Below are 18,508 nucleotides of genomic sequence, written 5' to 3'. Positions count from 1 at the left end.
GGCCCATGTTTGCTCGGTGCTGTGATAATCAAGCTGGAGGACTCTGTGAGTAAGTGTGGTCTGAGCCTCCAGGCTAATGAACCACCCCTCAGGCCACCATGTGCCACCCTCTGCATACGGCACACTTTTCAAAGCAAAGCAGCGAAAAATTCCCAGTTAGCACAAGCAGCAGGGCAGTTATGTGCAGTGACTGGCACACCAGCTTATATTGTCATGTAAGATTAGGCCTGTGCTCATGAGCCTGTGAACTCGTTCCTGTGGCATTAAAGTCCCACTCCCACCCCCCACTCTTCTACATTCATACCCATGCTTCTCCGTTGTCCTCTATTCTTTCCTAGAGCTTTGACTTGATGTAAAAACATTAACATTAGCATTTACATTAAGTCCTGTCACCTTACAAAACAGCCCCTGTGAGCCATGTTATAAGAATGTGCCTGACTGCAAACCAATCTGTATCAAGATTTAACATCACGTTAGGCTGGTTTTCTTTTTCAATACAAAATCAAAACAGGTCTGTTTTGCTCCAAAATGTAAGGTCATGCAGCGTTAGATCCAGTCAGCTCATCAAGACACAACTGGTGCCAGAATTGTTTTGTCTTTGTGAAGTCTGGAGATGACAAGTCTGATAGACAGGAACAAAGAAAAACTGTGAGATAAGTTAAGGAGAAACGTAAAAAAAAAAAAACAACAACAAAAAACTACTTTTTAAATCCTGACTTAAAAGATGCAGATTTTTTGCTTAAGAACATATGCTGTGTTGTGACATTGTTTTTATAGAAGGCTTTACATACAGCTAAAAGCTAGCAGCATTCACAATCATAAATAACTCAAATGGACACAGTAACTATACATAAACACTCTCTCTCTCCCGCACACACACACACACACACAGAGAGAGAGAGAGAGGGTTTGCACTCCCTGAGGTAGAGATTGTGTCCACACACAGAGATAAGAAAAGGAATCAGAGCAGAGTGGAGAGAAAAAAGGGAGAGAGAGTGGGGGAGATGAGAGGAGGCTGGAGGCGCCTGGGCAGGGCTGTCAGACCGGAGGAAGTGCTGGTGCACAGGCCTGCAGGTAAATGGAAGAAGAAAGGCGCCTGTAGGCTGCCTGAGGCAAGGCTGGGCCCTTCTGTTCTATCATTTAAGAGACAAGTTCTCCACTGATTCCCAATTAATATTTAACACTGCACAGACAACAAGGCACTCCAGCAGTACATATGACAATAAGAGGAGAGGAGGGGAGAGGAAGGAAGAAAAGAGAAGAGGAAAGGAGAGACGAGGATAGGAAAGGAGGAGAGGAGAGAAGAGGTGAGGAAAGGAGAGGAAAAAGGGGACAGAAGAAGGAAGAAGGTTGGAGGAAAAGAGAATCGTTGACAGAGAGGAAAAGAGGAAAGATCGGTAGGGGAGGATAGGACAGAGGTGAGGACAGTGTGGAAAAGAGAAGCATTTAGTTAAAGGGACATTTTAAAATAGAATTATGGATTAAATGTCAGGTTTTATGTCTGATTTAGCATAAGTTAGATGTTTTAATTGAAACCTCTCTCAGATGTTTGAATATTTTTCACATTTTATTCCTGAATTGTAAATGTCTCGAACTCTTCTAAGGATTGATATTATTAGTTACTTTGTTCATATCCCACCTGTAGACTTTCAGTAGACAGTTTTCTTTAACTTTATCATTTTAACAGTGGCAGCGAAAAGATACAGTAAGGAACCGTTGGCATGTCCTGGAGCGTCAGGCGTGGTCAATGGCAATTTGTTCAAAAGCCTTGTGGTTCAAAGAAAATTAAATTAAGTTTAAACTGTAGCAAAAGGACAGCAAAAAAAAAAACAAACAAACAAACAAAAAAAACTAAAAGTGCAAAACCAGCAAATAAAATGCACTCATTCTGTGACCTTAAATGACGATGCATGTGAAGACGCCCTTCTGATAATGAGTTTGAGCAGTAAATCACAGAAAATGTAGTTAAATGTCCCACATGAGCTATGATTTTGTCATTGTGCTGTGGTCAACCACCTCTGCCAAACCCTGGTTGCTATTAGAGCTGACTGAAAAAACACTTTTTTGGTACGAGTTCACAACTGGCTCAAACCAGAACCAAGCACTTTAATTGGTGGATCTTTGCTTGTTTATGTGTTTTTCACACCAGAAGTATTTTGGCACAATGGTGTTTTCACAAATAAAATGTATAAATTACAAAAATGTATACAGGCTGTCTACAAATAAAATGTCCAGGCTTATCGCGACAAAGGGAATTAGAGTACCAATGTTAGTCCAACAACAGTTGGACAGAGTTGGCAAAAGAATTGTTAGTACTTAAAAGTAGTCTTTTGTAAGTTAGGTAAATGCAGCACATTGACTTCTCTTTTACTTTAAAAAATAAATGTGTGATCAAATTATTTTGGTGTTATAGCAATTTTAGAAATCTACTTATTATGTATTGGGATTTAAATGTATGAAAAATCAGTGTATGAAGGAGAGACCATCAATCAATAATTTCCTTATTATTGGAAAACATAACATAATGAATTAATAATAATAAATATCATCTATCTCCAAACATACAAAGTCAGGCTCCCTGCCAATATCCCCGATTATCATGCTGGGAGCATGCACTCTCTAGTGAATGCCTCTCTCTGTCAGTCTGTAGCCAGCTCTGGCCCTCAGCACGCTGATGGCACAGGCTCTGTGACATTTCCTGTGGGACAGCCAGTGACCGCGGACACTCTCTGTCCTCTTGATCATCTCCACCGTCCCACCCCCACTCTTTGGCAGGCATTAACAGAGGGCGTTGATGGCTTGCACCTGGGATGCCCAAATGCCAGCTCAGGTGCTTTGGAATCAAGAACCTGTTTTTGAACCCAAGTCCTACTGTGACCAAACCTAAAGCATCGCCCCTGTTCCTTAAGCTCACCTCCTGAGGCAATAAGATTGCTTGGCTTCCTGTGTTCACACCAGAAGGCAGAGGGCAGAGCGAAGGCAAGCCTCTGTTGGACGCCACCGTCCGGAAATGATCCTCTATGTGCCAGTGCTGAGAGGCCAACGTGACATATTATGTTTGTGCTACTCACAAGGTGAGAACTGAACAGACTGAAATCACAATTCTGCCTCACTGGAGCTCTTGGATTTTGCAATGTTGCAGTGTGTTAACGCATTAATAATACATTTATTACACCTTTATACACCTATGAAAATCTAGTAATTTCCAAAATGAGATTGCATATGCTGATATCTTGGCAGAGAGAGCTGTCAATCAAATCTTACCATGAAGAATACACACAGTCTGCAGTTGATTCCCAGCTGCAGACTGTGGAATAATGACAATGTCTGTGGGTGCTCTGCAGAATTCCAAATGGAAAACAGAATGGATGTAGTACAGTCAGCGGGAAAAGGTCAAGTGCGTGCAGATTCTCTCTCCCTCTGTGTCTCCATTCGTATTCCCCCAGTTTCACTTTATGCTCACCCTGCCTCCACAGTATTGAAGCAATCTTTTTTTTGCAGCGATGGCTGCTCCAGAGCTACATTTAAATATTGACCCTTTTTATTCTGCTTCAATTTGATATGGAAAGGTAATTCTACAGTAATGTCTCACACGCTGCCGTAGACAAGAGTGGAGAATAGGTGGCCAGAGGTCATTACCTGAACATATTCCCTCTTGCTGCTGGTGCAGCTTAAAAAAGCATCTGGCAGCTAAAAGCAAAGCCAGCTAATGGCTGTGGCAGGTCTGTCTGCAGAGGCAAAACTACAATCCTCGGGTGAACCTCTGTGTCAGGTCCTGAGGCTGTGTGTGACATGGCCGGGTTGTCTCTGTCGATCAGGTCGGACGAGAGCAGAAACAGGACTGACACTGAATGAACCTGGGCTATTAGGCCCTATGGGAAGTTTTCTTCTACACCAGGCTGATTGGCACCCCAGGCTCCCTGGGTGGTGTCACTGAGGGTTAGGGCTGCAGGTGCACTCATGCATGTGTGTGTGTGCTACAGAACATATTTTGGGGACTAATTGTAAACTACACACCAGATGACTCCAGGCATTTAACTGCAGCCACAGAAGCTTTTTCCAAAGTTGATTTCACCACACTTGCATTAATCATTGTGAAAAAATTGTTTCTGTCTCAATAGGGTTTGGAAAGTCATTAAATGCAACCATAACTGTATAAAATCAGTGTGGGTGTGTGTATAATGGTTTCAGTCTGGCACTGTTTGGGCGACAGGCCTGAGGGAACACTTGTGATACGCCTAAGAGAGGATTAATCTTTAATTAATTAATTAATTAGTTGTGAACGTGTCGGTGTGGTTCACAGTGGTTCTGGAGTGAACAAAATTCCTAAATTTTAAAGTATACAGGAATATTCAATAAATAAATAAATACTAAATACTAATACAAACTAACAATCAAGAAAATTCACAATTTTAGAAAACAACCAAAGACTAATGGCATAGTTGGTGCAGACAGCATTAACATCTGCCCTGGTGTAGACCCAGAACAGAGAATATGATCTGCATGTCACTCAAGAAAGATTAAAAAAATAAAAATAAGGCAAAGACGGTGGCAAATGTTGGTAGAACGCTCGCCTCTACAGCAAGAAGATCACTGGCGCGCAATCATTCTGTATGGAGTTTGTATGTTCTCCCTGTGTGTATGTGGGTTCTCTCTGGGTACTCGACACTTAATTGACCACATGTACGAATGTGAGTGTGGATGGTTGTTTGTCTCTGTATGAGGCCCTGCCATGGACTGTTCTCCGCCCTCACCCATAGATAGCTAGAATTTGCTCTAGCGCCCTGCAAAAGGGAATAAGTGGTAGATAATGGATGATTAACGCAAACAAGAAACTACATTGATCACTGGGTAACTAGCTAACAGCTAACAAGTCAACCGAAACCACCGGAGCAACAGGATGAAAAGATAAATGTTGTTTTCTATCATAGGGAAGTGAAGTGGACTCGTAGATAAATCGATTCTCTTCCCAAGTCTATCCACCGGTACAAGGACAGCAGTCCAATTAGTTCAACTCAACTGTGCATTTAAATAGACTGAGATAGTAAAATAAATTGGTTGATGTTTCTCTCTACCCCTACAAGAACAGGCAGTGGCCTTGGTCAGTGCCATCCACTCAACCCTCTCCCTCAGCAGGGCATTTCTCAACTGTCTGGGTGGGTGCCCTCGCTTTGTTGACCAACACGGTGAGAGGCCCTGAATTCACTACAGTTTCTGTCTTTTATGTCTCCATCTAGGGCAGTGGCCGAGAGACGTGAAGCCGAGGACGGAGGCAGGGGGTTGTGAAAAGCTACAAATGTCAGCCATAAGGAGGATTTAATTAAAAATGACATGGGTTGGCGCTGCAGGTACATATGCTCAGAATTTTCAGCACAGTAAAAGCAAGTGCCTGTGATTTATAATTCAAGTAATGCTCTGCTCTCTTTTTAATTCTACAGCCAAAGAAAAAAAATATCAAAAGGCCGTCCCTGTGAGGCTAATCCTATATGATATTTTTAAGAGCAGGCGGTCAATGGCTTCTCCATCTCCCTTTCTGCTCCTCTCTCTTTACACTTGTCTATGTCTCTCCATCTCCCTCCCTCCCCTGCACTGCACTCCTTAGCTCTACGATACCTCACTCCACCCCCTTGAGCCTAAGCACAGAGCGGGCTGTGATAATGGAAACATCCCGCTCTCCGCCTCCCGTTTCTCCAGCTAAGCTCTGCGTGCTTGGGAGAAATTGATTGTCTGGCGAGCCAATCTCAACGCATCCAGCTGATGGTAGAGCCAGTTAAGTCCTTTTTTATTGAGGGTATGAGGGATTTTTAATGGGAGTCGCATCACTGAACTGTGCAAAAAAAGGCCCTTGCCCTTTTATGTGAACTGCCACCACAGTCCTCACAAAGGCACACACACACACACACACACACACACACACACACAGACACTCTTGAGAAAAGGACAACACAATGCAAATGACAGCCTCACTCCGAGTTATTCCATGCACTGTGCTGTCACCTGCTCTGTCTCTGTGAGTCAAATATTGTGGTATTCATGTTCCTGTTTCCAGACCAGGTCACCTTACCCACCCCCGATTCCATGTGAGCACAAACTCGGCAAATCATTCAAGGAGACAGACCGCATCACTGGCTGTAGTCCTGCACCGCTTCTGGATCCGGGTGAACAATTGCACTATAGAAGCCAAGAAGTTCCATAGTGGTAGAAATTCAACACTTGCACATCCCCACTCAGGTTCCAGAGAGAGAAATGAGGTTATTATGTTCAAACATCCTCATTACGAACCAAGAGACGGTCTCTGTGGTAGTCTTACAATCAAAGGTTTAACAGGTGGAGAAGGGGAGTCACGTTGAGAGGGTTAGTAGGATGTAGGGCGAAGGGAAATACTAGAGACTGTCCTTTTTATCTATTGATTGGAGTCCCAACTGCCACTGGCTACTTCATGGAAGTGGGCTAATTCTGTGAAATTGGAAGAAGGGAATCGATTAGAGAGTGTTGAGGGTCTCCCAACATTTCTTTCCACTGCCCCTGATCTTCACCTTTCTCTAATTCTATTTTGCAGATTTTTTCTTTGTCCTCCAATACACTTTGCCTCTCAAAGAATCCTAATTAGTGAGTCCAACTCCACTCCTGAACAACTCCACTCAGCTGAAGTGCTGCCCCTTTACAGCTGCACCTGGAGCTCTGTTTATCTCATTGCCTTTCTGTCTGTTACACAAACAACCATAGACGGCATATGAAACACACATACAGGTCACTGGCGGAAACAAGTCTTGATCTGAGAAAGGAGGTAGCAGCCAGTCACCCTGCTGCTCCTGACTCTTGTCGCCTTAATAAGAGGCAACTCGAGTGTGATCTTGATCTGAGAAGTAACTAATTAGCCAGCCAGCAGCTGAGAGAAGGGAGACAGAACACTTGGATTGTTTCATTCCTCCATCTAGAGTCTCTTAAATGCCTGTTTCCATGTGACAATAAGAAAGTGGCTTATTTTAAATTCGTCCCCTTGTTTTCAGTCCACCAGGAATTTTAATTAATTTGAGGAACATTCAAGGTCTTAAGTCAAAACTAAAACATTAGGATTCAAAGACCTGTAATTGTCATTTCCAAAAACCACTGTAGACAGCCTTTACACTCCACTTTTATGACTGCTGCCACTCACTTTTATCCCAAGACCTTTAGGACTAGTTCTTCTAGGTCTCTGGATTTTTCAGCAATGGCGCTTCGCTGTCCCTTTACACTATTTTGTGAATGGACAGTGGGTGGGAGCAAACAGAGCAGCTGTCATGCTTTACAGGCGGCTGTCACAGCCAGGGCCAGAGACTGTAAATGTTTACAGACCCTAAGGGTCACCCGGGGCCAGTGAGACACGTTAAACACCGTCTGCTGAGCCCTGTTGTCATGACTGCACAATCAGCACAGCTAAACAGCCCTCCTCTCAATAAGTAGCCAAACAATCCAAGGTCTAAGTGCAGTGCGAATTAAACTGTTTAGAATTCCTTTAAGCAGCGAGGGAACACAGTAACACACAGAAATGGGAAAGTTAATTTTCCTTCACTTATTCACGAGAGGATTAAATACCCATTCACATTATTAACTGCCACCCGTGGAATAAACATGACCAGGAAATACAAGTCTCTGACATTTATACAATCTAAGCAAGTTCAGCCTTTTTTGGATGTGTCACGTTGTGAACTTACATTTCCGTCTGAGGGCTTGTGGTGGCTCCAGGGTCTTGGTGACACACACTGGGTGCTGGGGTGGAGGGTTTTGCCTCCTTTGCAGACAGGCGAGCATGGCGAGGTGGGCACAGTACGAAAGCCGGTGGACTTCTGAGGCCAACCTAGATCAGAGAAAGAGCGAAGAGGCACATTTTAGGTGAGCATGGAAGAAAGATTTAAGGTCGGGCTCCATGGCTGTGTCCGATCAGAACAAGGACTGGCTCTGGGCTCGATGGGCTAGGATTCTCACCCAGGGTATAATTGGGAAAGCATGCCTACAGCTGCCTGCCTCTCAGCGATGTGTGTTGAATGGTAAACACACACCTGCACTGGGGCAGCACAGTTAACACAGGCCCAGAGCACAGTCCAGGCCAGTCACTCTGCAGTTCCACAAAGCACAAGCACACAGCCATTCAAGCACATCTCCTGTCTATGAATCCCAGCCCAAAACAAACACACAGACATGCAGAAAAAGTAGAAACACCCGGCCACATTCCTTCCAGGGAATGTGCTCGGGTGAGAGTGTGTGGTGATTGATGGCATTATCTATGGACAGCAGAAAAAAATATGGTAATGCTGAGAAAACAGCAGTCTGTCTACTCCAACTTAACATGCAACTGCTCTGGGGTACTGTCAGGAAGGGCCTGGGGGACTGAGCGCTGTCTGGTTCTATGTGTAGCAGTGTGTTAAACTGTATGGTTGTGTGGCTGTTTGTGTGTGTGTGAGGGACCAAATGCAATGGGTTGGGAAGGGGAGACTGCCAACCGTACATCAGGACTAGTGACGGCACTAATCAATCTCCCTCTAGGCCATAAATCTCCAGCACTACACACTTCACTCCCGGTTTCCCACCTTCACTTTGAAGAGGGAGGAGGCAGTTGCTACTTGTTTCCTCTCTCTTTCTCTATGAGTTCACATATACAGTATATATATGTATGTATATATATCTATATATATATATAGATAGATATATAGATAGATAGATATATATATAGATAGATATATAGATAGATATATATATAGATAGATATACATATAGATAGATAGATAGATAGATTTATCTATATATATATCTATCTATATATCTATCTATATATCTATCTATATATATATATATATAGATAGATAGATATATATATATATAGATAGATATATATATAGATAGAGAGATAGATAGATAGATAGATATATAGATAGATATATATATAGATAAATCTATCTATCTATCTCTCTATCTATATATATATATAGATAAATCTATCTATCTATCTATCTATATGTATATCTATCTATATATATATATAGATAGATATATAGATAGATAGATAGATTTATCTATATATATATATAGATAGATATACATATAGATAGATAGATAGATTTATCTATATACATATACACCACCCCAATTGGAAAGCATGGAAGGTATCATTCATCAGCTACATACCAATGTCACACAGCAGAATGATGACAGATTACCAAGTCTTCCAGTCTGGATTATGTGCTAAATGAGAAAAGCTAAAACAAACTGTTGACCAGAAAGTTTTCCTATACAATACAGATCAAGATCCATTCCCTTATAGCTCACTTACGTCTGGCTGCTTGTTGTCCTGGAACATGTGCAACGACTGTGATGACTGTACAGTTAATCACTACAGATGTACATTCACTACTACGATACACGTACCACAACAAAGCTTAATCTCTTGTCCTAAATGCATTGATATAAAAGGAGCATCCTTTCCCACCATGTTAACACAAAGAACCGCAGCAAATATTTCATCCATGCTGCCAGCACCGGCGTCTGCTGCCATGACGGCTTGAAGATTATTGAAAAATGATTTTTCATGTGCTTGTCACGGACTTGTCCCCGTTATTTATTTTCTCAGTGAATCACTAAATGAACATCTAGCCACCTGCCATCATGTCCATTTTGTATATTTTTTTATATAGTTTATAGATGAACATTTTAACACCAAAGAAAGTTATGACAATAATTACAACATGAACAATTGGTATTTCATGAAGCGCCAGGTTTTGTTTATACTCATAAAAAACACATATGTATAAACTTTGAACTGATGAACTTATGTTCACATCTTATCTTATTCTGTAGGATAAGAAACAAAGCCTTTTATTATTATTTATTTATTATTTTATTATTTAAAATATTATACTGTACCTCTACTGTATACATAAAGCATACATTTATTCCTGTATGTTTAATGACTGCTGTGACTGGGGAGTGTCCAGTATATCAAGAAATTGCCACTGCTGAACACTGCTGTTTTTACATTATGCAGTTTCATTTTATTAACTTCAAGGAAATTCTGTTTTTAAATTCTGTACATGAAATCTTTATTTGAAAGTACAAATGTGTTTTTTCTTTCACTGAGTCAAGCCAAATTAAAAGTATGGACTACGAAATAAAGGGAGCATGACAAACCATCTTGCTGCCTATAATTAAGGTTGATTGATTTTCCTGGTTAAAGAGCAGAAGCAGCTGTTGTTGAAAGATGCATCATTACTGCTAACAATCTATTCTCTACACATAAAAAACAACTTTGTTAGAGCATATTTCACATGAGATTAACTGTGACCTCAAACCTGGAGGCTTGTTTAACATTCACATCCTATTGCGTATTTTTAACCTCTGTCTGAAGCACAAAACAATAAATCAATCAATGTAGGAAATAATCTTTCTATAGACTTTTATGTTAATTCTCTCTCAGATTTTGAGTTTAAAACAAACACAAAATACATTCCCTGCAACTGAAAATTCAAAACTTCTGTGGTGCTCTGGATGTAGACTTGGTTCACACTGCGTTATACAAAGACATGTCGCAGATCTCTCTCTCTCTCTCTCGCCAGGTGCTGGAGCAGAAAGAGTCGCTTGCAGTGCCATTTCCTCTCACACGCAGGCAGGCCTGGCCCAAACACACTGGCACTTTGAGCTCATTACTGCCTATTCACATAATCCTTTCTCTATGACCTCTCTGTGAGGATACTAATTTCACAACACAAGTCCATCCTCACAGCCCATTTGTAAAAAGATAGTGGTTAGAAGAGAGGAAAAAGGACACACATGGTACAGATTGAGACTAATGGACAGCCAGTAGTGGGGCATATCTCTGCAGTTTTCCCCCTCTCTGAAATGAAAGACAGTCACGTAACTACCCTCCATTTTTCTACCTTTGCTGCCCGCCAAATGTATTCTGGCATTATACTTTGCCAAGGGAGACCTGCTTTTTTCAATTCAATTTTAAGGAGTAATTTTCTCCTATTATTGCTTTTAAGAGCAAAGCAGAAAGAGCAAGTCTCTTTTGCCATGTTCCCCTTTCTCACTCATCTCCTCCAATTAGGTTATTGTTCTACTAGTAGATGTCTCTCAATGGCAGGAAGTTATGTCCAAACCAAAAAAACCAGTGTCCCATAATCTGGCTGTCTTAAAACAACCAGCAATGCCCAGGTCAGATCCTGTCATGGTTCTGCAGAAAACAGGCGAGGACACATTCACCGGTCTACACAGAAACGATTGAAAAACCGACCCTTTCACTCACTCATCAAATCCACTCACTGGTCTCCTCATACACCACTGTGAGGATATCTCACAAAAGCCTGGATGACTATCGGCTCTTTCTGCTAATACTGCTGCAGGGTTTGCAGTGGGGGTTGGAAGATCAGTCCCAAGAGATGAGGGAATAAGTCAGTATCAAGAGGCAGTGGGTTTGGCACTGGGCTATTTCTTAGTTAAAGGGTTCTTTAAACTCCAGAGAAGATGGTTCCCTGGGCTCAAAGCTGTCTGCTCAGATAAGCATTCAGGCCAGTGCATATTATAACAGAGAGCTGTGAGTGTGTGTGTGTGTGTGTGTGTGTGTGTGTATTTAAAGTCATACATACATGTTTAAAGTGGCTAATGCTTAGATGGAACAATTTAGAACAGTGAATATCAAAATGAATCATCAACAGTGAAATTCCAAATAATTTCATCAATCTGAACACTCCAGCTAGTTTCAGGGATTTACATTTAAATGTATTTCTGCAGAGAAAATACAGAACAAATTGTTGATGATGAAGAAAAAAAAATATTTAGTATTTTTTTTATTATTCTCTCCCAATTATTTAAGGCCTCTTAGCCAGCTTGTCAAAGAATTTTTTTTTGTTTAATTTAAGTTTTCTTATTTTTTTTATGTTGTTTTCCACTTCTCAACAACCAGACTATATTGGTCCATGGTACAAAGTAGTTCAGGGGTGTCAAACTCATTTTCACTGGGGGCCACATCAGCAATACAGTTCCACTTGAAGGGCCGGTTGTAAATGGAAGACTGTATAGATCAGGGGTCACAAGCGCCCGGACCGCAGACCAGTACCTGTCCATTGGTCATTTGGTACCGGGCTGCAGTGGGACATAGTTAAAAAATGTGCTTAATTTTTACTAATTTACTTCATTCAAAGAAAGTTCAGTCATATCCATTTACTTTCTTTGTTTAAAGATAATCAATTAAAGAAAGATGTAATAAGATGTCATAAAAAACTTTCTCAGGTTAAGCTCCCGTGGGCCACACAAAACGGCTTGGCGGGCTGCATTTGGCCCCTGGGCCTTGAGTTTGACACGTATGAAGTAGTTTTAAAAATCTAGGTTAGGCAAATACAGACATTATCACGGCTCAAAAACATGTCATGAGACCAGTAACTTAGACCTGTTGTAGAGTTAAAATAACCCAAGATAAGCTTTTGTGACTTTTACTTTGAAAAAAAAAAAAAATCTTAGCTTCTGGGTGCTCATTCTACCAAGCTGAATTTGACACAATGGCTACTAACAATGGCAACAGACACCACAATAGTTGCTGCTTATGCATGTTGCTTCACTCTGTGTTTGCCTGTGAATGAGGTCATGTGACAAAAAGGCATCAGCAAAACCTTACAGTGAAAACTGAGTCATAATTTCCAAAGGTCACAGTTTGACTCATCTCTACTTCCGAGACTGATCTCTGGAGTTTTATGATAACAAGTGAACCAGGACTGAGAGTTCTTTTAGAAAAATAAAAGTTTTAAAACTGTTAGCATAAACAACAAGGTTAGTCCTATAACGTAGGGTTAAAAAAAGAGTAGTGTGGATGTAACCTTACTTTCCCCTGTTGAATGCAGAACCAGGCCTGGTCCAGGAGTCTGGCAGACTGCCTCTACAATGAGCACGGGTGGGGCTACAGTTTAATTGAATGGTGAACCCGCTGTCTCACTGTGGGACACCCCATGCAGTGCTTTTAACAAGCAGCTGTGTCGCCCCCTCTTAATAACCCCAAACAAGTTAATCCAATCGACACACTCAAACCCTTTCTTTCTTTTTAACAAGGCGCTGCCTCTACCCTCTTAATCCCCAGCTCCCCCTTCTCCGTCATCATACCGTCACATGAATGCAGGGAGAGAGAAAAAAGCTCCATTAGCAGGGGTGGGCAGAATAAACCCCTTCGGCTCCACCACTTTCCACACATCCACACTAAGTAATTTGCCCGTACTGTATATTGGAGAAACACAAACCCTGATGCTCACATGTGACGAGATGCACAATAAGGATGTTATGTTTGCTGTCGCTAATGCACACAGACAAAACGGCCCACAAACAAAAATTCTGAGGGGACGTTTGCCGACAGGCACGCACTCAGGGACATAAAAAGGCATTGTTAACACACCCTCCCAGCTCCACAAACAAGAGCCACTGATTCCCTAACAATACGAGCCCCTCGATGTACTCACCCACCAGCTCTGTACTACCTCACAGCAGCACATAAATAACCTGCACAACAAAAGGCCATTGTGTGTAAAAGCCTACAGTTTAGGGCATTATTGCCACGATATACAGTGTAGAAATAACATTGGCAGCTGAGTCTTATATATGTGACATGGCGCGCTGCTGTTATCAGGGGCTTTACTGCCTGGTACAGCGCATGGCGTAGTATTTATAGGAGGTTTCTGAGCAGATGAAAGGCATCTTGGCAAAAACACTCAGCTGTTAGCTTTTCATATTCCAGTCAGCTTCAATACTCTCACCCAGGGGATGAAGGGTGAGGAATGTCTGGCCGCCCGAAAGCAGCCATTCGTCTGTCATCTCAAATCAAAACATGCCTGCCTAGACTAATGTCAACGCTGTAACACCAATGAGGACTAATTGACTTCACAGCCAACTGCTGCATCTTTGAGCTGGGTTAGGTTTCATCAATAGCTGCTCAGGAAGCGTTACATCTATGTGGCTCTCGCACCAGACCCTCAGAATTCACACAGAGAGCAGAGCATTGCAATATTTATAAGTGTTTTTACAAGTCAGTTCTAAGTTTGCATGTTATATAAATGCAGCTGGTGTGTGTAAAACAAACTCTGGACTGAGGAATGTTGTTAGAAGATAAATCACCTTATTGTCATTGTACATACACACACATTTAACCCTGTTTAATATTATTTCCACACTTTACTGCTTTGTAATTCTGTTTCCTTTTTTTGGCAAGAATATTATTTTTGGGAATAAAAGTGGTTCAAATAAAGTTCAGTTTTGCCTGGGGAGCAAGAGAGGAGCAAATCCAAGGAGAAATTCACCCATTATTAATTTTGTTAATAACAACATGGTCATTGCTCATTTTACACGTTCAAGCCAAAGTTGAAATAATTGTGAAACCTTAAAGTGTTTAGTTTGTTGACCTGTTGCTGTCAGTTTTTCAAACCCTGTATCCCATGTATGTGGAAGTATATCCATCCATCCATCTTCGTCCGCTTATCTGTTACCGGGTCCACGACCACCACCCAAATCACATTGTACCGTACCAACCCCCCTGAACCTTCCTGCAGGTGGTGAGTCCACTGGAAGGTACCAACCGCCCTAACTGGGATTCAAACTTGCCCAGGAGGTGAACCCTGGGGTTCCACACCAATGACAGAGACATTGACTCTGGGCCAAAGTGCCACATGTGGAAGTATATTGCCCAGTTAAAATAGGGACAACTCTATTATTGTTTTGATCAAAATAAATCACTTGGCTTTCCAATCTATTTACAGTCCAACAACATAAAATCCAAACTGTTTATTTTAAGTATAATTTGCATTATTACATTTATTAGTTTGTTCGAACAGCCAAAATATTTCAGGGCCAAATCATGAATACTGTTAGTTCTGAATTGGAGAGACAATTTGATGTCTTTGTGTTTATCCAATTAGAGCAAATAATATTTAATTACAGCTGTAGCAAATATAATGACCACGTTTAACTGAAAAAATATATTTAAGAATAACGATTTTGTTTTAAAGGTAAGAACAGAATGTTGAACAGGATTAGAGAAAACTCATTACAAAGGTCCTGACAGGGAAAAAACACAACAACAAAAAAACAAAACAAAACGTTACACTCCTTATATCCACATAACAATCTGTGTGGTGCCTAATCACAAGCTTGAAACACAACTTTTGTTTGTGTTTGTGTGCGACACACTCCTTCCATTTTAATCTGTTCATTTCCAGCACAGTACATCCAAGGTGCTCTTGCAACATGACTTAGTATTTGTGCTCCGGCTGATGCCAGCCAGCGACTTTGAGCAATGAGAGCATGGCTCAAGATTGTCAGACAAACCACAGGGGAAACACATCCCCTTCTCCTCTTATTGCTGCAGCCTTTGTTATATTGTTGTGCACTGTAGCAGCGCGGCTTGTTTTCTAATACCACTTTTGCAGAGGAACTCGGAGGATGCCGTGACAGATGTGAAAGGCAGCGCTGGAGTTCGTAGCAGAGGCTGATCCCAGAAAATCAGCTGCATTAAAAACTTCATTTCACTTTCAACATAAAGAAATTAAACCGATTCTTGGTAATATTTTGGCGCCAGCTGCTACCTCGCCATGAGGGACGTACGACAACACACAACCTTCAGCTAAACGTGAAAAATGAGCTGCGCTTTCAGGGGTTCCATGCTGGGATTTGTATTTTTTCCCTCAGTAAACCTTATTACATGCCGTTTGTAAAAGCACTGTTGATATTGGAGATTTTTTTTCTCCTTCCCAATGTGACACAATCCCTTATTGTCCTCGACAGGTCCATTCACAGCTAAACACCGCAACAATACATAGAGGACTCCCTTTTCCTCTGCCCATTATGAGGTGGCTCTTTTGAATATTCAAACAGTGTTCATTGTCTTTCTGTCCTGTGTTCATTGTTTGTTGTGCTGTCATTTCTCCGCTTGTCTCCTGAACATCAAAGAAAGGCTTATGTCAATTTATGATGAAATGGAGTGAGCAGGCGAGAGAGGGGAGCCGAGAAAAACCTCTATGCTTAATGGCCATGCCTCAAATTGTATGCTTATTAATGGCTGTTCAATAAATCAATGGAATATAATTACATTCAAACAATGTGATTTCTTCTCTCCCAAAGCCTGCCTCCACTCGCAGCTCTCTGCAGGACCTAAGGTGACCCCAATTTCCAAGGTCAAGAGGACGACTTCGCCAACGTTCACCAAAGAGTCTTGCAGATCCAATAGTCAACCATGCATAACGTCAGTGCTTTGTGAAGCCCACAAGGCAATAAAATAGTGCAGCGCTGAAATGTTGACACTAATCTCATTTGATATATGTGAAGTGTGACAAAGCCGTTTTTGCTCAGCTGGATATTAAGAACTATAAAGAAGAAAGATGACAACACGGCTCATAACTAAGATAGCTTTTTTTTCTTTGCATATTTTCTTCGCGTTGCAGTTTCTATCACCAAGGCTCAGCTCTCTTTCCTTTTCCGACATAATGTGTGCTATCCAGCTGTTGCCATCCTGCTGCCTCTTGAAGCTGGCCCCCGACCATGCCAGCACTGAAAATCCAGTTGGACTGAGTGGGAGGTGAGCCTGCGGTTGGTAATCACCTGCTGGCTAAAGAAGCAGATGGCACAAACATCAGCAAGATGTTTGTGGAGCAATGAATCCAAGAAATCTCTCTGACAAGGCTGACAGACAAAACACAGAAACTTCAGGAACCTGCAGTGACCCCCGGGGATTACCACATGCTGAATTGCTGCAAAAGCCTGGCTACCAGTGAGCAAGCGCAGTAACTGAAGTGGAAAGAGTTAATGCATTGATCTCCTGTGCTCGCAGGCACGGTCTTGGTGTCATTCAGCGGTTGCTGAATGAAAAAAAGTGGGCAGGAGGTAATGATTTTAAAAGAGCTGAAGCTTCTAGTGACAAAAGCATCCCGATAAGGGCCCCTGTTATCAGCAAGGTTTTCCAGCCATGGAGAGAATTGAGGCGTGAGGTCATCGTGGAGATAACAGCTTATGTTCGGCCTGATTATCTCCTTTTCCTCCCGAGAATTTTTGATACCTTTCATTGCTCCGGTAATTTATTTAGCAGAACAAAGCCTCCCTTTTCTGTTTCATGTTTCAGGACTGAACTTCAAGGAGAACACAGCTGGCGAACACCTGTGAAAGATTTATTCTGAATCTGCCATGACTTTAAATCTTCTGACACACCAGAAACACTTCAGGTTTCCACCAGGATTAATGCCAGATACATGCTGATTTATATATAGGCTTTTAGCGGTGTGAGCAAATGTGCAACTGTCACTAAGATGAGGTGCTAAGTCTGTTAGCTTCCCTCCCTGAGCACCAGATGAAGGAAGTTGGACAAAGTCATTTAGTTTATTGATGTTGCCATCAGAGATTATTTTATATTAGTGGAGGCTCCAGACACTTCAAACATATCAGCGTAAAAATGCCCCGGAGACATCGCTCTTCCTGAAGACTCCCAGCAGATGTGCTCCTTCTGCTCCGTGTGTTTTAGCTCCATGCCTTGGTTTGTCCTTCACAAGAGACAGGTACTACTGCCAAGACCCAGTAATTAGTGCAGATGGAGACTGTAATGCTCTCTTCCCCTCCCTGCAGAAATGCCAAGAGAGGCAATCTATAAATTTCTGCATATTAATGCAATTTAAAACCACTCCAGACACCTTGCTGAAGGTGATAAAAGGGTGAGAGGCACACAGCTGCTGATATGTCGCTGACATCGACCCTGTCTCAGCAAGTTACTCCCTCTGACACCTGAACTCGCCAAAATAACTGGATAATCTATCTCTTTTCCCAGAAAACGCACTCCAAATCCTCACCTCAGGAGTTCCAACCGGGTCTTCATCAATAATTAAATGGTAATCTAAAAACCAATTTTAGTTGGGTCATCTTTCTGCACCATTGTCTCTGTTTCTCTTCTCCTTCCATCTATTTTTTCCTCTTTTAGTAAGATCTAGTTAGAGATTCCATTAGCATGGGAAAACAGGCTGGTAATTGTCTTCCCCCTGCTGAGTGATCCCTGGATAAGGGACTAGACCGAGAAAAAGCCCTGTTTCAACTCTGAGCACAGATGCTGCCCACAGCCTCCCACTCCAGATTAGATTAGACTGCAGAAGGGAGAAACCAGTTGACTGGTAACTTCAAGCCACTTTGGGCACAAAGTGTGGACACCAAGAGAGTTTAAAGTTTAAACCAATAACCGTTTGTTCCGGTTTAAGCCCCAGCTGTGACGCACCCTACATTTAAAGAATGGTTAAAAAAAGTAGATTACCGTTTTCATATTTATCCCTTTCACACAGTCTTAGGAAAACGGAAACAGCAGTGACAGTTTTATGGGAAACTGTTTTGAGAACCAGACAAAAAGTTAAAACAGTTGACACAAAAAATGTATAAAGTATTTTAAAGAGACAACATGATGAGATGGAATTGTTTAACATATGTCTGACTCTCAGGAAAGGGACTATGTCCTTCTCTCCTTTTTCTCTTGAACTCTTTC

General features: G+C 41.8%; 1 protein-coding gene across 1 annotated transcript in view; it reads right to left on the bottom strand.

The window, feature by feature from the left end:
- fam222aa (family with sequence similarity 222 member Aa) overlaps positions 1-18,508 on the bottom strand; it is a 48,835-nt gene that overhangs the window by 12,561 nt on the left and 17,766 nt on the right. Inside the window, exon 2 of the mRNA XM_008335532.3 lies at positions 7,695-7,837. Coding sequence (XP_008333754.1) covers positions 7,695-7,791 — 97 coding nt within the window. The 5' untranslated portion in view covers positions 7,792-7,837. The remainder of the gene's footprint in view (positions 1-7,694; positions 7,838-18,508) is intronic.

The sequence above is a fragment of the Cynoglossus semilaevis genome, chromosome Z, assembly GCF_000523025.1.
Source record: "Cynoglossus semilaevis isolate Cse_v1.0 chromosome Z, Cse_v1.0, whole genome shotgun sequence".
NCBI lineage: Eukaryota > Metazoa > Chordata > Actinopteri > Pleuronectiformes > Cynoglossidae > Cynoglossus > Cynoglossus semilaevis.
Note: the sequence above shows the minus strand (reverse complement) of the source record. Positions and strands in the feature narration are given on the sequence as shown.